Below are 26,422 nucleotides of genomic sequence, written 5' to 3' on the forward strand. Positions count from 1 at the left end.
GGCGATTAATCTTATATAATAGGATGGACATTACATATGATTTATATAGAATTCATTAATATATACACGCAAATTTGATAAAAATGAGGTGATTGATTTTATATAATAAGATAGACATTACATACAATTTACATAGAATTAATGAATATATACAAACAAATTTGAGGTGATTGATCTTATATAATAAGATAAGATGGACATTATATACTATTGTATAAAAATCATAAATATATATACAAAAATTTTATAAAAAAAATTGAGGTTATATATCAAAGTTGTGAAATTGATAATTTAAAGTAAGTAATGAAAATGGGCAGTAAGTATGAGCACGTGAAACATTTGAGAATTGAGCAGAGGGTGAGACGGTGAGTGCCAAAAAAAGCGCAGCTCATACACTTGGCAGGCAGTGCAGGGAGACACGTGGTCACTAATAACGCCCAACCCACATTCCAAATACCTCGTCACTCCGGGCACCCCAGCTTTGGAACCCCAACCCAACCCATCTCCTTCCCTGGAGTTCCCCTGTTTCCACGCAGTTTCAATTCGTTAAACAAAGAACCATCACTGTGTTACAATTCTTGAATTTCTGATGCATTTCTTCTTTTACTGTTGTCAATATTATTTTTGAAGATAATCGCAAAAGATTTTCCTTTTGTTTTTGTTTTTTTTTTTTCTTTTAGAAATCCATTATTGAGATTCAAGATATTTTCCTTGAGTATTGGCTCAAGTTTTGTATGGAATTTGGGGAACCTGCGAATCATCATTCTATTGATCTTGGTGTTGGAGCTGGGAATCCTGCGGTTCCACGCGTAATTCCTGGACCGCAGCCAATTGGGTTGGCGACTATCAATCTTGCTCCCGTGCTGCCTCAACTAGTTGCCCCTTTAAGCTTTGGATTCAGCCCTGATATGTTCATCAGAATGGAGATGGAAAGGTCATTGTCTCTGTATCAGGTTGGTTGGTTACTTTTTCATGTATGATGCAAAAATGCGGGTTTATGTTTATGGTTTGGTTTTTGTTTCTTGATTTCCCTCCATTCCATTTTATGATTCTCTGTTTTCTTTTCAAATGTGTTTCAATGTCTTCAGATGATGATCAACGAGGGTTTGATGCCATCACCAGAGGAGGAAATCAGGCGGAGAAATGTCATTCACAAGCTAAAAAAGGTTCTTGAATATAATATGCCCATTAAATTCTTTCTGCGAACAACAATCTGCACATAGTAATCTTTTGTTATTTCTCATAGTCATGTTGTTTATATCACAGCAATGCAGTGTCACCTCTTTAAAGTTTTGTAATTTGCTGTTTTAATTGTGATTCCAAGTTGACTTCAATTTCTGTAAGCTGAATGATTTTTTATTTTTTATTTTTTTTATTTTTTTTGGTATCATATGAACAGATAGTAATGGAATGGATTAAGAGGGTAGCTTATCGACACCAACTCCCTAAAAGATACCTCAGAAGTGCTTCTGCTACAATATTGACATATGGATCCTATGGTCTTGGGGTAAGTCTGTCCCATTTTACTTTGTTTCCACTTCTTAAGTATATTTCTTGATGTTTGTAATTGGAAATTTCAATAGCCTCACTGATAAACAACAGCATCCTTTTATTTTTTATTTTTTATTTTTTTACAAGAAGGTTGGATATTTCTTTGCTTTTGACTTGTGTCATTCTGTTTAGGTTCATAATTCGGAGTCAGACATTGATGTATTGTGTGTTGTCCCTTGCTTTGCTAATATGGCGGTATGTCTATCTACTTTTGATCATTTTTCTTGGGTCCACAATCCACATATGTTGCAGTACCACAATTTTTACGAGTGTTATACTGTGACTACTGTAGGAAGATTTTTTCATTGTTTTGTACAACATACTTGCAAGCAGACCTGAAATATCAGAGATCCAATGTATCAAGGATGCAAAAGTTCCTTTAATGCGTTTTAAATTTGATGGGATCCCCGTTGATCTTCCATATGCTCAACTTAAAGTAGTATCCATTCCAGAGGTGAGTCTCTCATGGCTGCTGCTGTGGGGTTCTGTTGATCAAGATTATTTCATTTCTAATGTAGTTGCATAGTGCTGAATAAACAATTGAATGTTTTTTACTAAGCCAACTCATTTATGTTATCCAGAATGTGGATGTCTTCAACCCATTCTTTATGAGGAATATTGATGAGAGCAGCTGGAAAAGTTTATCCGGAATACGTGCTAATAGAAGTATAATGTACCTTTTGCCAAACATCGAGGTAAATGATTATACAAACAAACATGATATGTTAGATTCTTAGAACTTAGAATTATATGATACGGAGTATATATTATTCAATTTTGTTTGTATCAATCCACCATTTATCTAGTGTTAGAACATGGAGTTCCAAAATCTTTTGAAATACTAGCCAAGCATTCTTTAATTGTCTTGTATATGCATATTAATTTCAACTTTCAGAAAATTGATTGCTTGAAAATATTTTAAATTATGGCAATCATAAGTTGGTAGCATCAATCAATCTTGCTTTGGGGGATGCCATAAGCCGAATCTGCTGTTTATTTTCACATCTCTTATTTCTCAACTTGATGTTTAACAGCTTTTCCAAACACTGCTACGCTGCATTAAATTATGGGCAAAGAGACGAGGATTGTATGGAAATGTAAGGAAGGATTGTTTCTTCATGTTTTACTGCTTTGTTACAGTCTGCATATCATACTGGTTTTCCATTTTGTGTCTTGGTCAAGTCTAACATTGCATTGCATTGCATTATCTTCAGTTGGTTGGATTTTTTGGAGGGATTCATTTAGCAGTCCTTTCAGCATTCATTTGTCAAAAGCATCCAGCAGCAAGCTTGAGTACCCTCGTTTCTATATTCTTCAAGACATTTGCCTTTTGGCCTTGTCCAACTCCAGTAGTTCTCCACGATGGGTTGACACGCTCATTCATTCCCAGCGAAAAGCTTGGCTTTCTGCCTATCCAGTTGCCAGGTAGCGAATGTGATTTCTGCCATTCTAACATCACGAGAAGTACATTCCAGAAAATCCGAACAGAGTTTCTCAGGGGACATGTTTTGACAAAGGTATGAATCATTGCTATGTTGTGTGAGACTGAGTACATTGTAATTGCTATGTTGCTATACTCTTACTCTATCCTGTTTTTGTTTAATAATAATAATGGATACTTGTTACAGGACATGTTGAGTCCAGCTTTTGATTGGACTATCCTGTTTGAACCTTTTCCTTATGCAAAGAAGTACGGACAACTACTCAAAATATTCCTTTCAGCTTCTGACAAAGATGGACTAGGTAACTGGGTTGGCTGTGTCAAGTCTCGCTTCCGCTGGCTTCTGGTTAAGGTATGTGTGGAGGACATAAAAGATGTAACTATAAAGTGGCATTATTATTATGAAATAAATGAAAGAGTTGTTGGGTGCAGCTGGAGGAATTACAGGGCTTTTGTGATCCCAACCCGACAGAATACATTGACATTGATGATTCAGAAGTAAACGTGGTGTTCTATTGGGGATTACAACCTGGAAGGAATAACTTCATCGACATAGAGTCAGTTGAGGAGGATTTCCGGAAAAACATAAGCAACATATATCAAGGGTCTACTGGAAGAATGAAGTTATCGATAGTGAGATCTTCCCAACTGCCCAAGAAGGCAGAGTATAGCAATAGCAGCAGCTGCTGCAGTGGATACAGGAGCTGGAAAGAAATATCTGCAAAGGCCATGAAACAGAAGGGGCAACATATTGATGGAGGAGGAGGAGGAGGAGGATATTTGGGTGCAAATAATGGTGCAGAGGGGGCTTAGGCTCTCTCTCTCTCTCTCTCATATATATATATATATATATATATATATATATATATATATATATATACACGCAGAAGAAGCACACAAAGAATGAAAGAAAACAAGAAAAGTTGATGATTCGCAGGGGGCTGTACAGCTAGCTTTGTTTAACCCATTTAAGAGAAACACAACAGAAAACAGAGCGGATAATCGGAGGAAGAGTAGCTTTGTTCTTGAACCCAAAACACGTACAACACATCCATGACTGACAAAACAAACATGGATTTGGTTAATTGTAAAATTTCATTTCATGCGGTCTTGTAAATACTCGTGTACGTGTTTCCCTTTAGCTGAAACATTAAAAAGAAGAAAGTGACTGCGTGCCACAAAATTTTAAAGGGTTGTGACTTGTGAGTTTTGACTTTTGATGCTTGCCGCCGCATGCATATGTACCATCTAATCTCATTTAGGGGCGTTAACGAACAAAGTTTTTGGTAAATTACTCTTTTTTTTTTTTTTTTTTTTATTCGGTAAGCATTATTTATATTTATTTATTAAGGTAGGACATAAATAAATAAATTTTAGAATTTGATTTATAAACGAACAGAGTCTAAACAGTTATATAACCTCGTTTGTTAAGAGCTCGTGAACAAGTTCATTTAATAATGTTCATGAACAAATTCGAAATATATATATATATATATATATATATATATATATATATATATATATATATATAGAGAGAGAGAGAGAGAGAGAGAGAGAGAGGTATGTATATAGTTGTTTGTTTGTTTGATTATTATTTGTGAATATAGATTATTTTTTGTTCATAAATGAATTGTGATAATGAACATGTGCATGTATTTGGTTATTAAGCGTTAGTGAACGTGTTTGCAAAACATTAAGAAACACAACGCTTAACGAAAATGCAATAAATTGATATAAAGTAATCAAAATAATTTTTTATTTTTAACTTATTGACATCAATAAATTAAATCAAAAAGATATTTATCAAACACTCATACTAATTATTTGACAAATCAAACAAATTAAAATTGATCAAATAAACTAGATTTGGCTAATAAGTTATTTTCCAAAAATATGAAAGTGTAGGCATGTAGCTTTCATGCCGAACCAATCAAGACAGACACGACACCTAAACCAGAGAAAAATAAGAAAAGATGCCATTTTTATCCTTGAAACTGCCCGTAGTGCCCTGGTGGTTTATTAATCACTAATCACGCCGTTGATTCTAAATCAAAAAATATCTGGCCTTAACAGTGCCATTTTTCTTTAAATAAGCATTATTAATTCATAATAAAATACGGCAGCTAGCTTTGCTTTACTATAATCTATGTAATCTTTAATTGATACTCTATTTGCCTCATTTTATTTGTCATATTTATTATTTATTAGTCAAATTAATTCTTTATTTTCATTAGCATTTTTTACAATTTTTAAATTTAATTTTCTTTTGTGTTTAATAGTAATCTTAATATAATTTTTAAATATATAAAATTTACTTATTAATTTTAAATTTAATATTATAAAAGAATTAAATTATAAATATTCTGTTAAATCTCGTTAGTCAAACTCGACACATAAAATAATAAAATAAAACGAAGAGAATATTAATAAATCATACAGATTAATTGTCATTTTAAAAAGAATGATAGACACACCAAAAAAATAAAAAGAATGACTAGACTTGACATTTCACCTTGTTTTTGTTGGTTTACACACATGCAAGCCAAAAAAACATCATTTCGAGTATAAATATCTACCAATATAACACTATTTTATTCTCCGCACCATAGTTGGATACCATCTAAATAGCTATTCCACCTTTAATAATAATTTTAATAATTATTATTATTATAATAAAATTTTTAAAAATCAACAATTCGACTGTTTATTGAAAATGACATGCGGTATTATATAATACTCTTATAATCTTATCTTATATTTTAAAAAGCAAAAAATTCTATCGAAATCAATTAGTGATGTATGTATTTTTTTATTTTTTTTTTAAAAAGGTCATGAACTATTGAGCAAAATAGATAATGCAGACTATGCCCGCATGGACAACTCAACTAGTTGCAGAGTTAAATTTGTCATAAGATACTAAGGATCGAGTCTCACCATATAAAACTATAACAACAAATTAAATTGGCTATGTTTTAAAGGTTGATCTTTGGATGATCAACCAACCCTGCTTTGAATGTCTAAAACTAGAGATATGGAACTATGGATTATATAGTACCCATACCATTTATTATATATATATTTGAGTAATAAGAAATTGGCACACTATATCTTGTCTCTAATTTTAGTATACATTTATTTTTTGAATATTATTGACTCTGTTACAATGAATGTAAATAAACTAAGTCAACAATTACATTATATTATATCGTGAAAGGAAAGGAAAGAAAGGATAATAACACTTCAAAATTGTCAAGAGAAAAAAATTTAAAAATATTGATGGAGATATAGCAACAAACAAGCTAAGGTAGCAAAAAATATCATGATGAATAGTAGTAGGTGAATATATATATATATATTATTATTAGTTAAGATAGCCAACAGAGTCACAGAAACAACTTTAATTTAATCTGTTTTTATGATTAATTAATGGTATGGTAAATATGTACCAACCATGAATTCACATCTCATCATCATATCATCCATGTGTATATATAGAGACAGAGGGCTGGCAAGTGGCAATGCAATTAAGAAGCGCTCTAGTCTATACAGCAACCTAGCTAGCTAGCTAAAATATTATTCAAAGGCCATAAGGCTTCAATTCAATTCATTTTAGCTTCTTCATTCTTCTTAATTGGATCGGCTCTCATCGATCTGATCTCTACACCAAATATAATTTGAGTGCAAGATGAAGAGTTTATTCACAGCGATGATGCTTATTTCCTCTGTCCTAAATGGGGGAAAAGTTGGCAATGATGATGGTAGTAGCAGCGGCGGCGGCCTGATCAACATCGCTTGCAACACCACCCCCAACTACGCACTCTGCGTCTCCGTCCTGGCGTCCGACCCCCGAACCAGCTCCAACGCGGTGAACGTCGAGACTCTGGGGCTTGTGATGGTGGACGCCGTGAGGGCCAAGGCTGAGGAGATGATAGAAACGATTCGGGAGCTTGAAAAGTCGAAGCCCGTGGAGTGGAGGCTTCCCCTCAGCCAGTGTTACATCTACTACTACGCCGTGGTGCATGCGGACGTGCCGGAAGCAGAGGCGGCTCTCAAGAGAGGAGTCCCTAAGTTCGCCGAGGATGGGATGGCGGATGCGGCGCTGGAGGCCGAGAGCTGCGAGGCTGCGTTTAAGCTGCCGCAGAATCAAGAAATGGAATACTCGGGATCCGGCATCGATGAGATTAACAAGGATGTAATCCAACTCTCTGCTGTCGCCGCCTCTATCATCAAGATGCTGTTATGAAATAATATATCATCATATCCTCCATCCTCGATCCATTTTATTTTTTATATATATAAATGTGCAGTACGTGCAACTATATATAGTATAAATACCGCCTGCAGCCTGCAGCCTGCTAGGGATGGGATCGATCGGTATAATTTATATTTTTGTGTGAGATGAATCTAGCTTAGCTAGGTAATTATGTAATAAGTTACGGTTGTTAATTAAGTAAAAACAATTTTAATTGTTCAATCTCCTAGCTAGTTTAATTAGCATAATATATAATTGTATTCTTCATCATTTATATATAGTTATATGCTTTCAAGTTAATTGATATAATATAAGTTAATTTGGAATAGATCAGAGTAATTAATAAGCTGCTAATCTTAGAATAATAATTTTGTTTAATGGAGAAGCTAAGATATTTTCATGTCCCACATTAAAATAAATTAAGCTGCTAATCTTAGAATAATAATTTTGAATTGTTTAATGGAGAAGCTAAGATATTTTCATGCCCCACATTAAAATAAATATATATAAGTATTGTCAAATATATAGAGATGCAATTGACATCTACTCAAATGATTGGAGGTTTTATTAAACTAATCTAATTTGAGAATGTCTCAATTCATTGTCGCCCATTGAAATATTCTTATTATCTCCACCTTATACTATCTAACTAAACATTGGAATGTTACCCGTACGTTAGATTCATTGGAATCGTCACATGCATGCTTCTTCATCGTAAGAAAGATGATCGAAAGAGAGAAGCAATTTAAAGCCAGAAATAGAAATGGCAAATAATTAAGGATGAAGACGTACGGTGGATGTATATACGTCCATGCGTGATTGGGGAGGGACGATAGATATAAAATACATACAATGCATCGCTGCCGCAAGTTTCACGAAATCATCATCAACTCGTAAAAGCAATTAAGCCAACAGGCCAGCTGGCAAGGCCATATGGTGCGTATACCGCTTTTCTTCTTTTTCTGCTACCTAAGATAGATATATAAGAAAGTGTATCCGTCCAATTTTGCTCCCAAACCACGAGCGGGCCCCTCCCTCTCCCCTCTTTCTTCTTTCTTTTTTTTCTTTATTAAGTTCATACCACCCTTACATTTCTGGAAAAATAAAACGCAATGATTTAATATGCAGGTATGATTATATTTTAAGATGGGTCGGATCTAATTAAAGTTTTTGGATTACAATGCACATAGATTAAATCATACTAAAAAAAAATTGAATCCAATCAAACACACATGCCAAACTACTATACGCTCTCTGAGTAAAAATTCGATCGGACCGGGGCTCCACCGGAGACATCACCACACTGGCGCTGCGCTTATTATCATGGTGGATGCCCGCAGTGAACGTCAAGCTAGGCGGGCAAAGAAATGGCAGCCATAATCAAGAAGCTCCAATCCAGCTCCAATCCATCCAAAACTAGTACGTTAGTATATATGCATGATTTTATGCATATATGTGTGTATAGTAGTATATGTATGTCGTGTATATATCACAAAAACAAAAGCAAATAAAGCTAGCTCCCTCTATCTTTCTAACATGCTGTTACCTTTACTAATAATTTCTTAAGTAAACTAAAATTAAATCTCCATCAATTTTATACGGAGTAGTATACTTGATGGCATATATATTGTGGGGCATAGTCCAATAGGCCCAATATAATGACGATAAAAGCTAGCCTGAAAAATCGTCTATTGACCATCAATATAATCCATAGAATTAACCCAACCATCCAGTCTTAATTACTTTCAATTATTCGATCAGAAGTACTCTGTAGTTACTTATTGCAACTAACAACTGCATGTTTATCAACAACTAACTAATATTGGTTCGCAACTTCGCTAGTACAGTGTGGATCCGTGTGAACAGGCTTAAGATTTTTGGTAGGTAAGTAGGTAGCATCATGGATCATTTAATTATGTTGTAATTAATACATGTCATAAAGGTCGGGTTCCTTCCTTAATTAAATGCATGTATTTAGTTAGACGCCGCATGCAATTAACTCCAATTTAATCCCCTTAATACCATGAGCCCAACTATCTATATAACACTGAAACACCTCTTTTAATTTTCCATCCATCATTACGTACTCGATCAAATTAAAATCCATCACCACAAAACATCAGTTTTTAAAAAGAAAAAATGAGGAATTTGATTTGCGTGGTGATATTGTTGATGATGTTGACAACCCCCATAAATGGTGACAGAAAATTCGTTAAAAAAATATGCAAGACAACAGAAAATTACGAGCTGTGCATGGAGTATGTATGGGCAGACCCTCGAGCCCCAGAAGCAGACACGCGGACGCTAGCAATCATCATGATTGACACCGTGAAAGCCAAGTCAAAGGTAACTGATAAGTTGATAAAACGTCTCTTAAAAAGCCATCCGGATTTAAAAGTTCCTTTAGAACAATGCGCCTGGGATTACGAGGTCGTCATTCTGAAGACGTTAATCAAGGTAGCTTATGATGGAGTGATATTAGGGGATCCCAAATTCGCAGAGGAGGCAATGACCAAATTGCCTTTCACCACGATTGGGTGTGAGAATCATTTTGCCGGACACAAATCTCCACTCACTCATCTTAACAAACTTGTGGGCGAACTCGCTGATGTGACCAGAGATGTTATAAGGAATTTACTGTAGCTAGCAAGGCAAACCTACAAATTAAATATTACTACCGGCCCTCAGATCATCACATTATTACTATAATCATTTCCTACATATAATAACAATAATGTATGTTCTGAATCTCATTTTTCATTCAACCTAATTAAGACTCACCTTTTTTCTTTTCGAGCATAACTAGCTTTATAATGTTATTTTAATCCAGAATCCACAATGTAAAATCGACGATGAACTCTAGTCTATAATATCATCCTTTGAACGGATTCGTTATGTTACGGATTTTGGATATAATTACGATGGGTGTGCTGAGAGTATTTTGACCAATTGCTATATTGTGCCTCCATAAAAATTCCTTGTTTCGTATGTACATAATTGTATAGTAAAATACACATAAATTTTTAAAATAATACACATAATTTTAATATAGTATACATAAACTGTTAACATAATATACATAAACTCTTAGGGGTCGTTTGGTTCACGGAATGTCAGATTACCTTAGGGAATGTTAGATTGCTGGGAATGTTAGATTACCGGGAATGTTAGATTCCTGTGTTTGGTTAAAATTGGGGTATGTAATATAATCATGTTTGGTTTAGGGTTATCTTTTATTCACACACTATAATATCCTTAACATATTTTTATATATTTTAATAAATTTAAAAATTAAAATAAATAAATAAACAGTATCATATATAATTACATGATTTTAAAATATTAACTAAAATATTGAACTTGAGAAACAAAATTTTTTTTATATGCTAACCTAAAATAAAAAATATATAATTACAAAAATAATTATATATATATATATATATATATATATATATATATATATATATATATATATATATGTGTGTGTGTGTGTGTGTGTGTGTGTGTGTGTGTGTGTGTGTGTGTGTGTGTGTGTGTGTGATAAACTAAAATAACCAAGGTTATCTTACATAACCTTATAAATTGAAGGGAATCACATTCCCTTCAAAATCCTATGTGGAGGGAATGTGACATTCCTGGGGAATGTTAGATTCCCTGAGATAATGTGAACCAAACATAGGAATGTGAGCTTTGGAATGTCACATTCCCTTGGTTATGTTATATAACCTGAACCAAACGCCCCCTTAGGGCGTACGATATAATTTGCTGTATTTGGATGAGCAGGCCTGGCTTAGAAAGCCTACCCTTAATTGGGCCGCGCATCAATATGTTTCCCTTGGATAGTTATGCTGTGCATCCGTATGCACCATGCATGGTGCATACGGATGCCAAAAGACGTCGTTTTATTAAAAAACGCGCGTCTCTCCTTTTAAAAAACTTCAGGTTCGATTCCCAGCAACAACATTATATTGTTCATTCATTCTGGAATTTTAGTTCATAGATTATGGAATTATAGTTCATTGATTATGGAATTGTAGTTCATTGATTATGGAATTATAGTTCATCGATTATGGAATTGTAGTTCATCTATTCTGAAATTTTAGTTTATAGATTATGGAATTTTAGTTCATTCGTTCTGGAATTTTTAGTTCATAGATTAAATTATGGAATTATAGTTCATCGATTATGGAATTTTAGTTCATATATTGTTGTTGGGAATCGAACCTGATTTTTTTTTTTAGGGGAGACGCGCGTTTTATTAAAACAACGTCGTTTTTGCATCCATATGCACCATGCATGGTGCATACGGATGCACAGCATAATTTGCCGTTTCCCTTAGTAGTATTAATTTAATTTATGAATCCTCCTTTAACGGCCCAAGTAAATAAACGTTGCAACTTATTTTGTGGACCCGTGTCCAGTGGCGGAGCCAGAAAATAATGTGAGTGGGGGCGTACTTAAACTTGAGATCTCACTTCTAAGAAAAAATTGCATCTTCCACAATTTTGTTTGAAGAATTTGCTTAGACAAGAAGCTAAAACATATAAATGCTACAAGTGAGTTTTTAACCTTGGACACTCCATCTTCATACTCAAGATTCAACCCATTGATCTACTAAACACTTTAGTGATTTTTCTATGTACTTATATATTAGTAGAGAGGGTTGAGGGGGGGCAGTGGCCCCCATTGCCCCCATTGTGGCTCCGCCACTGCCCGTGTCCACTTGAGGTCCAGCTTGTAAGGTGGGCCAAATTCAAATGTTCACAATTTACTTTTAAAAATTCATAATTTGTATACTATGAACATACAATGTTAACATATATGCAATTGATTATCTTGTTTTGTATTTACAAATTGTTTCTAAATACTGCAGTCACAGAATATTAGGAATTTGATGACCATGTATTCCCTTTTAGCGTTGTTATGTGTTTTGACTTTGAAACACAATTTATATTCTAAAAATTTACAATTTTAATACAAAAATATACAATTCATAGGTGATTTAGGATGAGGGTCCACCTTAGTTAGTTGGTGGTATAACAAATTAACAACTCAGCAAACGTCGTCGTCATAATAGGAACGGAGTTCCCCACTCAAATGAAATGAACTGTTTGCAAGCAAGCTATTAGGGGTGCCAAACAATTGAATTATATATGTTAGTTCGAATTGAATTATATTATTCCTTAAATTCGGCATGCAAAAACCATGTGCTGAGCTGCCTATATATTAGCACTACTATTCGAATCGAAACACCCACCTATTTTTCCGACTCCATCACGTACCGCTACATACCACGCACAATTTCAAAACAAAATTAAAGATCAAAATGATGAGAAATTTGGTTTTGGCGATGATGTTGTTAATCTTGACAACTAGTCCTATAATAAATGGCGGCAGCGATTTGGTTGAAAGCACCTGCAGGAGAACACCAAATTACGAGCTGTGCGTGAAAGTTGTATCGTCGGACCCTCGGGCCCAGGGAGCAGACGACATCACGACGCTAGCAATCATAATGGTTGACGCCATCAAGGCCAAGTCCCAGGAAACCGCAATTATGATCAACAATCTGCAGAAAACCAGAGAGGATCTAAAAACAGCGTTAGAACAATGCGCCTTCGATTACAAGGTCATTCTCACAGCGTCTATCCCGGAAGCTTACGAGGCACTGACTAAAGGGGTTCCCAAATTTGCAGAAAAGGGGGTGGTGGCCTCATCTGGGTCGTCGCAGCAGTGTGAGCTAGGTTTTCAGAAAGCTCAATCCCCACTCACTGCGCTCAACACAGAGGTGCATGATCTCTCCGATGTGGCCACAGCTATTATCAAGATTTTACTTTAATTAAAACGACAATATATATATATATATATATATATATATATATATATATATATATATGTATGTAGTAATGCTAGCTAATATAATTGCCGCTCGATCTCCTCATCATTACTATATATAATCATCATTTCTGAAATATATATATATATATATATATATATATATATATATATATATATATATATATATATATATATATATATATATATATATAATGTACCATACATATAGTAATCTAATAATGTATGTTATGCCGCATATATATCGTTAATTCAAGATCAGAATTGCTTTTAATTTTTCTTCTTCTTTATCAAACTTTTAATTTTCAAAGAATGCATTACGCTTATGCACGCATATGGTATCAAATACCAGCTGTACTGTTTTCGGTTATACAAATGGATCGGAGTTTTGATTAATATAATTTAGATACTACAAAAATACACTCAAAAAGGCTTTGAGCCTTTAATTTAATTTTAGGGCAAATTAAAGGCCGGGAATTAATGTCGTCTGTCTGTACGTCTAAACCGCTAAAAGAGCAGGAAAAACCCTCTCATCTCCTCCCGTTTTACATGATGTCCGTTCTGTTCGGTGAGACGACACAACTACAAAAATATATATTAATTTATAACAATTGTTTAGCTTTTTCGATCTAATACCTTCAATAAGGAAAATTTAATGTTATTATTATTATTATTATTATTATTTTGTTAGAACTTAGACACAAATAACATATTATAAATTTAAGTATTATAAAACAATGTTTACAAAGTATCAACAATGTCTTCCTAAGTCATATTATAAATTAAAGGAAAAAAAGAAGAAGATAAAACATGACAGCACGCAAAGCACACAGGCAGTGAGGCAGCATATTTGTAATTTACTATTTGATGATATGTTAATTAAATACAAGCAGAGGTCACATTTTATATACTGGAATTTAAAATGCATATAAGTCATTCTGTGAGAGGTCTTCCTTGAAATGTGTTTAAATCTTGTGAATCCAGTAACAAATAATGATGATAAAATTTCATGTTACAACGTAACCGTAATTAGTGTTAAAAAATTATATAAAAGAAAACACGAAACATGTCCTGTATACCAACCAGTATGTATTTGTTCATATTTATTCTCGTAATTCAAGATAAATATCAATCTTTTGACGCGACAATACGTCAGATAAAATATTATAATAGTCACCTAATACGTGTAAAATGCATACATAAAACTTTTTAAGTAATTGATTTTTTCTGCAAAATTGTAATTACCACAATTCACATTATTAATGAGAATATATATACTTAATTATACCTTATTCGAATCAAAATTGGTATGAAATTATGAACATATAGCTGTATAGAAGAATTGATAATAAATGCAATGCATAATCGGTTTTTCAGTTTGGTAATCCAATGCGATTTGTTGTGTGAATAACATATTTGCCATAATCTTTAACCCATATATGGGAGGCGATCGAGCTAGGCCAGCTATGTGCTTTGAGTGTATCTCCAAATCAATCAAACAGTACAGCTTGGAATCTAGCTAGCCGGGGCCTGGATTAAGTTATAAATTCATATTACGTAAAGCCCGGCCTGCCATTTTACCATCCATATATATATATATATATATATATATATATATATATATATATATATATCAACCAAAGCTGAAAATTATATTATATGCAATTAGCAGCTTAGCTTAGTGATGATGAAGAAGACGTTTTACTACAAGTTCATTCCCAGCCGTGCTCAAGAAGAGGCATGCAAAGCTAGAAATATTCCGTGGCAAGTGAAGCGACGCGTGGTGGAGATCCGAGACGTTAACGGCGGAGCGGCGGCGGCGGCGGGGGAAATTAGGAGGGTTCTCAGCCGCGAGGAGGTGGTGATGGGACGAGTCGTGGTACCGTTCGAGCAGGCGTTCCGACACGTGTTTCAACACTGGACACTTGGCATGAGCAATTGCGTGGCAGTTAAGGGAGAGAAGGTTAACGTCGTGATTTGGGACGTTACCAATCGCTTTAGACCAAAGAAATACAGCAAAGGGGTTCATTTTCAAATTTTGGGTAATCAGGATTACGCCCTGTGCTGCATGGATTTGTTTTCAGAACTTGGATTAGGCCCCTACGACCATATTTTACTTGCTTGGGATCCTATGCGTTCCGCCTTTCTCCTCCGCTTAATTCACAAGGCACCGCACCCTACCTCCGCCTCCGCCTCCGCCTCTGCCTCTGCCGCCGCCTATCCAACCACATCTTACCACCAAATTAGTTAACTTCATTTTTTTTAACCAGCACCTTGTGCTCAGATGACATGTAATGACCTCTCTCATGTAAGAGGTTATGAGATTGAGCCTCAGTGGAGGAGGTGTTCTTGTTCATTAAATTTACATAATACAATGTAATAGAGTGAATAGCATTCAAAAAAAAAAAAAACTCTTCATTTTTTTACAATATTGTTGTATTACATAAGTTGAAAAAGCTAAATTATTTGTTCTATTCTGTTATTTTGTAGACCATTTCATTGAGTAATATCAATGACAGATTTTAAGAGGTAACCACATAAAGTGGAAAAAAAAAAAAACGCACATTTTCCTTTTTTAGTTTTCAAATACTTGAATGCTTGTCTTTATTTTCGTTCGTATTAATTCATTTATATACTGCAGCAAATTATTCAATTGACATTAATATCATTTTCTTCCTCAACAAGAGGTTTGGTTGGCGGAGGGAATTAATTTAGGAGGAAAGGAATTGGAATTTTGTGAAAAAGAATAATGTGAGAATAAAGTAGTAATTTAAATTATATTGGTTGGTTGGAAAGAATAAAATTATGGAAAATAGATTGAAAAAAGTGATATAAAGATTAAAATGTATTTGTGCAATATTCCGTAATAATAATAATCAAGAGCAAAAATGGGTCAGTTTCTTTTTTTCTCCACCTTTTCTGCAGTTGAATTCCAATTCTTGGTGGAGAGGGGGGTGGGGGCTGAATTTCATTATTGGAAAAGTATTCCAATTCATGACAACCAAAGAATCTTCTAAAATCACACATCAGATTACCTAAATATTGCTATATTTCCTAAATTTTTTATCACTACCTAAATATTTTTATATTTCCTAAATCTCTTCGTCATCCCATATTTCCTAAATCTCTTCGTCATCCCATTAAATATTACACTTTTCCATAAATACACAATCCTCATACGAAAACGCAATTACCATATGCAGTATTACTTGTCTACTATAAAACCATAATTGAAAACAAGAAAGGGGATACTACTTCATCCTCTTCAACCTATACATCCTTGAAAGATCGATCCATCAACTCAACAAACCCAAATTTTTTTTTTTTTTTTAAAAAAAACCCTCTTTTTTTTACAAAATTTCATAAAATACCCCAAGCCCGAGCTAGCGCTCTTTATACAAAAATTGTACATGTACTAAGATTACTATAAGCGAGTGTTTGGTACTTTCACATCAATTAAATTCTCAAAAAAAATGTTTCGAAGGAATATATTTTATGAGAATAATTTTATTGAAAAAATTAATTAGTATGTTTGGTGTTACTTTGGAAACATAACAATTAAATTACCTGAAAATTAATTAAAACGTTTGGTTCGTTAAACCTTCCCATAAATATTTTTAAAATCTATAATATATCTTTGCTATATAAGAGATTTTTAACATTCTTCCAAAAGGCTGAACCCCAACCCTAGGGGCTCCCCACACCCCGGCCCGACAGAGCATGACAAATAAAGTTGGCAGTAGGCCACGAAATAGAATCTCCCCCCCCCCCCCCCCCCCCCCCCCGCCCTTCCTGTGGGATTTACTTTTCTTCTTCCGAAAAAGTTGAATCCCTAATCCTAATGGCCCACACCCGATCCCACAAAGCATCTGCGAAGATGTAAATCATTGTAACACAGCTGAACCATATAGGATTTACTTTTCTTGATATCATGAAATGTAATTCTTTTTCTATATAAATTTTTCAAAATTAATATTTTTACCAAACGTGAGAATAATTTTCACATTTTAAATTTCTAAAAAAATTCAAAATTTTCTTACTACGAGATTTGGAAAATCATACTTAAAACAATTTAGAAAACTAGTTGCTTAATTTGTAACGCTTTTCTATTGAATTTTAAGAAGTGATTTTATAGTTTAGAAAAGGGAGAGATGTCATAGATATTTTAGGAATATTGTTTCCTTTTTTTGTAGACTGAGTATGTAGGTATAAATGCCCCCACCGAAGGTGTTAAGTAGATCTCAAATTCGACTGAGTTTTTTTTTTGTTTTTTTTTTTGTTTTGTTTTTCAATGCGCACGAGGAGCCCTCACTTGGAGAGGTTGCTCTCACACAATCGCTGCTGAGACTTGATCCCTATCATTTTTTCCAAACTTCACCCCTATAACCAATTAAGTTTCCCATGCGGGCAGTATTACAATATATATTTTAAGTAATAATGATGTATTTTTAATTCAAATTGGTATTAAATTTTCTTCAAAATAAGTATTACAATTTATTTCGAGTTAATTCTATTTTTTGTTATAAATTTATAGTTTCTAATCCAATTTTAGTTTCTTTTGTTTTTTCAAAACATTACCCCGGTCCTAGTATTATTATGGAATGACAATTTTTTATTTTCTGTCAACAAAATCATTTAAATGACTTTAATATAAGGGCATTTTTTTATCCAATTCTAAGTGTTGTCATTTTCTCTCTCTTTTTTTTTAAATAAAAAAAATAGTCTTAGATTTATATTTGTCGTTTCATTTTAAGTCCTTTTTTTTTTTCTTCAAAAGATTCCTGATGGTTCAAACATTGTTGTGGCATGACAATTTTTTATCATCCGTCAGCAAATATGTTTAAATGACACTAATAAAATGATGTTATTAACCACTAAAAAAATACAATTAAAAAAATAACAAGTTTATCTCATGACAAACCATAAGTCTAGCACATAAATCTACTTATAAAAACTCACAAGACTTGTGGTTCGATTACCAAAAAAAAAAAAGGATTTTGAATGACTAATAATGTCATTTAAACATATTTGTTAATAGATGACAAAAAATGATGATGCCACAATAATATTAGGACCAACATAAATGTTTTGGAAAAAAAATGACTAAAAATGAAATGACACATAAATTAACGACCAAAATGAGAAAAAAAAAAAAAAAAAAAAAAAACTTAACACATAGAATTGCATAGACCAAAATGCTTGTATATTTAATGTCATTTAACAGTTCTGTTGCGGAAGACAAAAAATGGTTATGTCACAATAATAATAGGACCAAAATGAGATTTTTTTTAAAAAAAAAAGACATATAAAAATGAAATTACTCATTTCCGTCATAAGTAACATTTTACGTATAAATATTACAATATTTATATTAAAATTACAAATATGTAAATATTACAATTTTAAATTATAAATATTAGAATATGTATCATTAGTAAAATTAATTTTACCCAAAATAGTACTGTACCATAATTTCACATATAAAAATCACAATATTTATTATAACTAATGATTTATTTATTTTAAATTAGTATTCAGTTTTATATAATAAGTGGAGTAATTCCTAGAATTAAAATTCGTGAAGCAGTGTCATGATTAATTTTAAATCACAATTTTGTACATTTGTTTCGTTGTAAGCAATTGTACGCGCGCATTGACCAGTTGACCACTATGCAAGTCGTAACTATCGTAAGTAGTAAAAGCAACTATGATTAAGGAAATGGAAGAGTCGTTAACATAGGGTTATTACGTGGTTAATATTTGTGCTTCAATAAAGCGAGGTGTTACCGGAGAAATTAAAGACAGGAACTGAGAGACGTGATATTAAGCAACGGTCATGATCTCTTGTTTAAATCGTATTTGAAATCCCGGCAGCTGCAATATGCCTGCATGCATCCACTACGCTCCTCCGATCCGTTGATAACGTTTCCGCAGAGTAACGGCACCGCTGATTGCTCTGATCTGTACGTTTGTAGGTGTCTTTAAATACGTACTTGTCCATCTCAACATACAGTACTCATCGCCTAGTCTATCCGATACAGTTCATAATCATAATATAATATATATGAACCATGGTTTCTCATAATGTAAGAACCAAGCGTGCTTATTCTCCGAAACCTCACAGGTACAAGGTGTTTGAGGTGGACTGCTACCGCCACTCCTTCCGCACTACCGTCACCGCCTACCCTGGCGTTGTCCGGGATTGGATATTCAAGATGCGCCGAAGACGCTCCAAGCACCTCCTTCGCAGGGGGCTGATCGTTGGACTCGGGGTCCAGTGGAATGCGTTTTCTTCCAGGTCCCCCGCCACCCTCCAGCTCTCAGTGGGGCGGCAATGCCTCATCTTTCAGCTAAGCCGTGCTCCCCGGGCTCCAAGGTCTCTCCGCCGTCTCCTGGAGGACCCGGAAATAACGCGGGTTGGTGTAAACAACCACAGGGACGTGGCAATGCTGGAGAGCACAAAGCATGGGCTTTGTGTGGGCGGGGTGGTGGATCTGGCCCGCGTCGCACGCAATCAGGGAATATGTAATAGATCTCATCACCACCTATCAATGGAGGGATTGGTTGAAGACATTCTGGGTATGCAAGGCATCAAGAAGGAGGAAGACGTTGGGAGAAGCAATTGGGAAGCCGATACACTGAGTGGAGATCAAGTTGAATATGCATGCCTTGACTCTTCCCTTTCATTCTTGATGGCTAAAGCTCTAGGGGGCTAGGGGGCCTAGGGAATGGCATCCCTAGCTAATTTTTAACTTTTATTATCATATATCATGCATTATATTTAATTACTTTTTTTTTTTTTTTGGGTTGAATTTTTGAGAGTCGCAGTAATAGAAGAAATTCAAATGGATGGTCAAAAGACTAATTCTACATATACTCCCATTTTGTACTTCATTTGGCATATTTTGATTGCTTAATTATATAGGGGACATGATGTTTATCTATTTATCTTTTTCTTCCTCCAATTAAATTTGAAGAAGTACAAGTTGAGAGTATATTATTGGAAGTACATGTCGTACTCATTTTTTATGTCAAAAAGTATTGTTATATTATATTGGAATATATAGTAGTTGTAAGCAATTAAAAAAAAAAAAAAAAACGAAGCAACAGTATATGGAATGGGTAGATGATATTGTTTGAAATTCTCCTATGCATTTCCTATAATTTGCAGCTACTGCTACTGACTACATTTGTTGCCATTCTAATTCTGATTCGAATTCCTTTTGTTCATTTCTACTATATGCCATCATGCACTATGCACTTCACTTTAATTTTTGACTGAGAATTTTTAGCCAATTTTTTTATACAATCGGGTAATTGTTATTGACTAATTTATATATATATATATATATATATATATATATATATATATATATATATATATATATATATATATATTTTAAATCTAAAATAACAAATGATTTGTTAACCTGCAGCTATCTTTTAATTAAAAAAATAAAATAATGTGAATGGATATGATATGGAGGCAAATTAAATTAGTGTTATGTTAAGAGCAAATGCAGGCTAACAGCCTATTCCTATTGAGGATCGAGAGACGTGATTATATTACTGAATGCAGGTGCACGTACGACGATTTCGCCGCGTGTAAGAAGCAACGATGAGGATCTTTACGTGCAGCACAGCTAGCTACATCCACTACATACCCGCCCACCGCCAATAGCGTTTCCCCTGCCCGCCTACACTCTTATTGCTCTTCTGTTGTGTCTATACCAGCTTCAATTCAATTCTCTCTCTCTCTCTCTCTCTAAACACCACCAGATCAAATCGCATACTATTCACTTTTTCACTCTCTATTATCGATCATATCATCCACTAAGGATAGCTGCATGCGCCATGGATTCTCAAGTGCAAATCAAGCCTGCCTATTCTCCAAAACCCTACAGCTACAAGATGTTTAATGTCTACTGCTACAACTATCGCTTCCGCGCTACCGTAACCGCCACCCCTGGCGTTGTCCGGGACTGGATCTTCAGAATGCGGCGTAGACACGCCTACCTCCTCCGCAGCAGGAAGCTGATCGTTGGACTAGGGGTCCAGTGGACCCCCATCTACAACCCTGCCGCCACCCTCCAGCTGGCGGTGGGGCGTGAATGCCTTATCTTTCAGTTAGCTCATGCTGCCCGCGCTCCCAGGGCTCTCCGCCGCCTTCTGGAGGATCCGGACATAACGCGGGTTGGTGTGAACAACCCGATGGATTTGGCAAAGGTGGAGAGGTCAAAGCTGGGGCTTACTGTGGGCGAGGTGGTGGATCTGGTCCACGTGGCTCGCGACAAAGGAATATGCTGCACAAATCTTCATCAGGGAAAGTTATCAATGGAGGTATTGGCTGAGAATATTCTGGGGATGGCCGGAATAAAAAAGGCGCAAGTGGTGGGTATGAGCGATTGGGAGGCTAAGAGTCTGAGCGAGGAGCAAGTGCAATATGCATGCCTTGACGCTTCCATTTCGTTCTTGGTGGGTAAAGCTCTTGAGGCCTGGAACTGAAGGCGCCTAGGTATGTATGTACTATGTACGTACGCCGCTACCTACCTAATTATCAACTTTTATTATCATGCATTTAATTACAGTTTTTAAAAAAACTTGGGATCGGAGATCAGAGTACAATTGGATGGCCATTTTGCGTGTGGTGTTATGATCGAGTAGCTACCTAGCTAGCTAGCTTTTCACTTTTGGGCCTTCCGATCCATTTGCGAACTCCACCTCGTTACCGGCGGCCTGCCCTAATCATTATATTGTTTGTTATACTATATATAATTAATTAGCGCTATTTTCAAAATGGACTTTCATATTATATTGGAATAGTTGCAAGGAATTGAAGAGTATATGTAATGGTTGATAGTTGATCGATGGATGGATGGATGGAATTATATATATATATATATATATATTGGTGTATAGTATCCTTTATTTTGCAGCTAAATACTGGAACTGGAGTGTGGGATGAATATATATTTTGATATTTGGCCTGGGTATGTATTTGCAATATAATTAGTGTGGTCGTTCTGAAAAGAATATTTGAGTTGTTATATGTATATATACTCCACTTAATTAGCTTTGTTGCATTCTAGCTGATTCCTTTTGTTCATTTGTTAGTTGGATCATTATATTATTGCATTTAAGATACATACAATGCACCCATTCTAGGATATATATGATGATAGCTAACTTATATGCATCAAATCCTATATGCACTTCCCTTTAATTATAATTTATAATATAATAATTAAAATCCGGTAATTAAATAAATTTGTATATATATACTAATATTTTCTATATGTGATGCGCAAATATAAATATTAATATTTTATATTAAAATTTTAAATTTATTTAAATTCTAGATATTTATATTACTGTAAACAATAATAATAATATAATAATAATGTAAAACATTTGTATAAATTTGATATTTATATTTTAGGAAATAATTAACATTTGTATAATTAACATATAACTTCAATATATAATGTGTATATATTATTATTATTATTATTGAAGAAGAAGATAAGAAAATATATGTTGGATACATGCACATGGTAATAATAGTTAAAAGAATAACGTAAGTTATATATAACGATATGGGTATGTTTGTCCAAAAATATTATATAATACAACTCTTACCTTATAGCATTATGTATAAAAAAAATTGTAACAAAAAAAGGACATAAATAAAGGATATAATCATTATTCACGTACAATTACTCCGTATTAATTTTTATATTTTTAGATTAGATTAGATTAAAAAAAAAAAAACAAATAATGATATTGATGACATTATATGCATGCTGCATCGTATGAAAAACTAGCTGGATATATAGGTAGCTAGTATGGGTTGTTAAAATGACAGTGATTGAAAGAAACCCTAACCCGGCCTACATCATATCATATCATCATATATATCTTCAATTTGATCGATCGGATCCCCGAAATTGAATGCGCCACTAAATAAGAATTGAAGACATCCAATGATGGATAGTGGATATACAAAAGATGAAAAGAGCCCATCCATCCAGAATCTGCGTGCTCATCATTCCATCCTTTGAGTAATACTATACAATATAATACTTACTACATATATATGCCTGATAAATAATGCATGCTCAAGTAGCTACCCACTTGTCTTACATAAAACCTGGCCTGCCTAGCTACATATACTAGTACGTATATATAATATAATTGTGATCTGATCTATCTGATGGGTTCATGCTAAACACCACGTACTACAGACCAGGCCATTTGGATGGATCATATATACTTGATCAAAATAGTAATGGATGGATGTGTTAGAACTAACGTAACGTAGGAATGAACACTAATCTACTAACAAATAATGATCAAGATTATCAGATCAGAACATAAATATATGTCCTAGCTAGCTAGCTACTAATGCATATATCTTTAATTTAATTTGTTGGCAGGCCGGGCTGCTCCTCCTGTTTTACCATCTGAAATGGTACCATATCCTGTAGAAGCCCATGGTCTCGAATTAATGAGGATGATGATAGTGATAGCGAAGAAGGAGGCAATGAGCGGCCTCGCTGTGGCACTGGCAATGCCAATAAATTAGTATGCAAAGTAGTGGTGGTGATTGAATCAGTAGTGTGCGCGCAAAGTAGTGAAGCTCCACTGCTAATATTATTAGTATAAGTAGTGGGACTGCGGAAATAGCTGGTGGTGGGTTGCAGGGGATAGTGAAGTTGTTGAGAGGATGGAGATGGAGATGGTATTAATATTACATTATTATTGTCCTGAAAACAATAACTACTACTGCTACTGGTAATTCCACCTTGTGGATGTGCAGTAGTAGTAGGAAAGAAGGAGGTGGAGGGTGTTGGCATATTCCCAATTCCAAGGGCGGCAAGGCCACCGGATCCGGCGTGCTTGATGGGACACGGATGCGTGTGGGTACCTTCATATGTGGTCACAACAATGGACGCATCTTCGCACCATCTTTCTACTCTTTTCTTCACGCCGCATGAAGCTGCCGTGCAACGATAGTAGCTCCTGTATATGTATTGTTACCAAATTAAATATATTCCCAACTTAACTACCAATTAAGCTTTCATATATACCCACCCCACTGCACTAAAAAAACATCTATCACATCTTACTCTTCAATCCCGGGGCCCCACCAATATATTTATTGATTAAGCCCAGCCCAGGCCACAAGAATTTAATTTGTAAGCATTATATATATCGCTCAATGCAACACTATATATATATATATATATGATGGAGTGAAAGAATACAAGTTAATAAGATTAGGAAGTATATATATGTATAAATTAAATTAATTAAGATAGATGGGGATCAAATGAATTCAAAGTTGAGGAGTGTATAGCTAGTATAGTGTGTGGAAATATGTATGTTTGTAGATTGGACTAGTAGTAGTATAAGATTGGTGAGGTGCTATATTTACAAGGATTATATACTTGCTATTGGTGCAGTGTGTTTCAAAAAAAAAAAAAAGTATAAGATAAGTATGCAGCTGGCGGTACCTGGGAAAGTGGGTGTTCTTGACAGCTTTTTGACCGTACTTGCGCCATCTATACCCATCGTCCAAGTGATCCACTTCACTCTTTGTCATGAACGCAAATCTTGCTTCCCTTTGCCTCTTCTTCTCATTCTTCTTCTTCTTTTTGAGTTTCAGCCTACACACACATACATATATATTCCAACATCAACTATACATATATACTTAGCTTGTTACTCCTGTATGATCCACCAAGTAATTAACCAAATTCACTTATAATAACTACTACACACTATTTAGTTTAATTTACGCACAAATTAAACTAACCGCCCCATTAAAACATGGATTTACTTATTATTATAAGCCTATATAGCTTAGCTCGCTTGCACGGTAATATCAATATTTAAAATATAATCGAATCGGAGTAGTAGTAGTAGTAGGGTTATTACTGTTTCATAGTAGTCCTGTCTTCATCTTCTTCCTCCACTGTTTTACTGGTCTGCTGTTGATCATCGTTGGCCACCGCAATAGCTTCTTGATTGGAGGACGAAGACAGCACTGAAGAATTAGGGGTAGGGGGAGTAGTGTTCATCACCACCTCGGACGACTCCGGAAGAGATGTAGTAGAAGCCACCGGGGAGGGAGCTGAAGGCGGCGGAGTGTGGATGATGAGATCAAATATGGTGTTAGAGCGTATGGGTGTAGTAGTGTTGTTATGTTGAGCATCTAAGAAGCCCAAAGAATAATAAGTAGTCTTGTCAGCTTCACACGTAGAGATGTCGAACAGAGCTTGCTGCAACGGCGGAGAGATGCTCGGAATCTCATCGGAAAATACAGGAATTCCCATTGAAACAACACTATCTCTTTTCATGATCAGCTCATCAAATTTGTTCTCCATGGATTCTTCCTTAGCTTCCAATTCAATTCCAAAAATCAAATCAGTTCAAATTAAAGAAGCATATATATATATATATATATATATCTAGATTCCTCACTGGGGGTGCAGTGTGATCGAGGTTCGTTCTTTCTTCTTATTGAAAACAAATCAAAGCTATCTACAGCCTATCGTCAAAGAAATAAACAAAGAAAGAAAGAACACAGATCGAGCTGAGACAACAGCGTAATTGGTTTTGGTAGGGTATGGTAATTTTCTAGTGTATGTGAATATATTATATATATTGACTCTGTCTGTAAGCTTTTTTTTTTTTTTTTTTTTTTTCTTTCTTTTCTTTTTTGTGATTCCGGCCTACACAAACACATTATTGGTCCCACTACCTTGAGGTTGACCGACAATCGCCCGTATCTATATGAGTGAGAAACCAATAGGATTTACACACAAACACGCATATAAACAAATAAAATAAAAAATCTTATGGTAGAACGAACAGACGCATACGTAGTCTTAGCTGTAAAAATATTGAAGTCTTAACTTATATTAGGAGTATTATATTTCCTGTACTAAACAAGAACTATCGCGCAAGTACTACATACTATATTAAATAAAGAGACTCTTGCAAAAAAAAAAAAAAAAAAAAAAAACATAAACAAATGTTTCCGACCATCGAGAAAGATTACCGTTTCGCTTCGGATTGGTTAATGAACCGGAGATTATTAATTCAGAATTAGGTTCCGGTTACAGGTAAGTAGGGTGCAGTGGTGTAAATGGAATTTAATTTGATTATGTATGGGAGCTGCTTTCAACTTTATACCAATTCTTTCTTCTTTCTTGGGAAATGATGTTAAGCCCACCTCTTCCCATTATATTACGTTTACTCCATCCTAATTCTTATTTCACTTCCTTTAAACATGACAAATGTGTAAAGCATCAAATGCC

General features: G+C 34.6%; 7 protein-coding genes across 9 annotated transcripts; 6 read left to right on the forward strand and 1 right to left on the reverse strand.

Annotated features, from left to right (window-relative positions):
• The first annotated feature begins 401 nt into the window (after positions 1 to 401).
• On the forward strand, positions 402 to 4,182 carry LOC109170179 (nuclear poly(A) polymerase 3). 2 transcript variants are annotated; one of them, XM_019319161.1, is made up of 11 exons: positions 402 to 953; positions 1,089 to 1,166; positions 1,400 to 1,507; positions 1,684 to 1,746; positions 1,844 to 2,005; positions 2,133 to 2,246; positions 2,586 to 2,648; positions 2,766 to 3,068; positions 3,180 to 3,344; positions 3,425 to 3,845; positions 3,876 to 4,182. In XM_019319161.1, the coding sequence occupies exons 1-10, from the start codon at positions 735 to 737 to the stop codon at positions 3,803 to 3,805; spliced, it is 1,656 nt and encodes a 551-aa protein (XP_019174706.1). In that variant the 5' UTR covers positions 402 to 734; the 3' UTR covers positions 3,806 to 3,845; positions 3,876 to 4,182. The 2 variants fall into 2 exon arrangements, with proteins under 2 accessions (XP_019174706.1, XP_019174707.1); XM_019319162.1 differs by having other exon boundaries at positions 3,425 to 3,841.
• A 2,318-nt stretch (positions 4,183 to 6,500) lies between these two features.
• On the forward strand, positions 6,501 to 7,320 carry LOC109170182 (cell wall / vacuolar inhibitor of fructosidase 1-like). The gene has a single exon (XM_019319167.1). It carries the CDS (start codon positions 6,678 to 6,680, stop codon positions 7,233 to 7,235), a length of 558 nt encoding a protein of 185 aa, XP_019174712.1. The 5' UTR covers positions 6,501 to 6,677; the 3' UTR covers positions 7,236 to 7,320.
• Positions 7,321 to 9,316: 1,996 nt separating this feature from the next.
• On the forward strand, positions 9,317 to 10,035 carry LOC109169939. Its single transcript, XM_019318855.1, has one exon. The coding sequence runs from the start codon at positions 9,384 to 9,386 to the stop codon at positions 9,885 to 9,887; it is 504 nt and encodes a 167-aa protein (XP_019174400.1). The 5' UTR covers positions 9,317 to 9,383; the 3' UTR covers positions 9,888 to 10,035.
• A 2,438-nt stretch (positions 10,036 to 12,473) lies between these two features.
• On the forward strand, positions 12,474 to 21,949 carry LOC109169678 (cell wall / vacuolar inhibitor of fructosidase 1-like). Of its 2 annotated transcripts, XM_019318542.1 has the most exons (3): positions 12,474 to 13,087; positions 14,099 to 14,108; positions 21,939 to 21,949. In XM_019318542.1, the coding sequence occupies exon 1, from the start codon at positions 12,571 to 12,573 to the stop codon at positions 13,078 to 13,080; it is 510 nt and encodes a 169-aa protein (XP_019174087.1). In that variant the 5' UTR covers positions 12,474 to 12,570; the 3' UTR covers positions 13,081 to 13,087; positions 14,099 to 14,108; positions 21,939 to 21,949. The 2 variants fall into 2 exon arrangements, with proteins under 2 accessions (XP_019174087.1, XP_019174086.1); XM_019318541.1 differs by lacking the exons at positions 14,099 to 14,108; positions 21,939 to 21,949 and adding an exon at positions 13,162 to 13,227 and having other exon boundaries at positions 12,475 to 13,099.
• Positions 19,169 to 19,813, forward strand: LOC109169758 (exonuclease 3'-5' domain-containing protein 2-like). The gene has a single exon (XM_019318654.1). It carries the CDS (start codon positions 19,169 to 19,171, stop codon positions 19,811 to 19,813), a length of 645 nt encoding a protein of 214 aa, XP_019174199.1.
• Positions 20,952 to 21,602, forward strand: LOC109169759 (Werner syndrome ATP-dependent helicase homolog). Its single transcript, XM_019318655.1, has one exon. It carries the CDS (start codon positions 20,952 to 20,954, stop codon positions 21,600 to 21,602), a length of 651 nt encoding a protein of 216 aa, XP_019174200.1.
• Positions 21,950 to 23,062: 1,113 nt separating the features above from the next.
• Positions 23,063 to 25,536, reverse strand: LOC109169677 (probable WRKY transcription factor 48). The gene is made up of 3 exons (XM_019318540.1): positions 25,038 to 25,536; positions 24,614 to 24,766; positions 23,063 to 24,119 (listed from the first exon to the last, which is right to left on the reverse strand). Exons 1-3 carry the CDS (start codon positions 25,484 to 25,486, stop codon positions 23,519 to 23,521), a joined length of 1,203 nt encoding a protein of 400 aa, XP_019174085.1. The 5' UTR covers positions 25,487 to 25,536; the 3' UTR covers positions 23,063 to 23,518.
• Positions 25,537 to 26,422: the final 886 nt, after the last annotated feature.

This window comes from Ipomoea nil, unplaced genomic scaffold (genome assembly GCF_001879475.1).
Source record: "Ipomoea nil cultivar Tokyo-kokei standard unplaced genomic scaffold, Asagao_1.1 scaffold3321, whole genome shotgun sequence".
NCBI lineage: Eukaryota > Viridiplantae > Streptophyta > Magnoliopsida > Solanales > Convolvulaceae > Ipomoea > Ipomoea nil.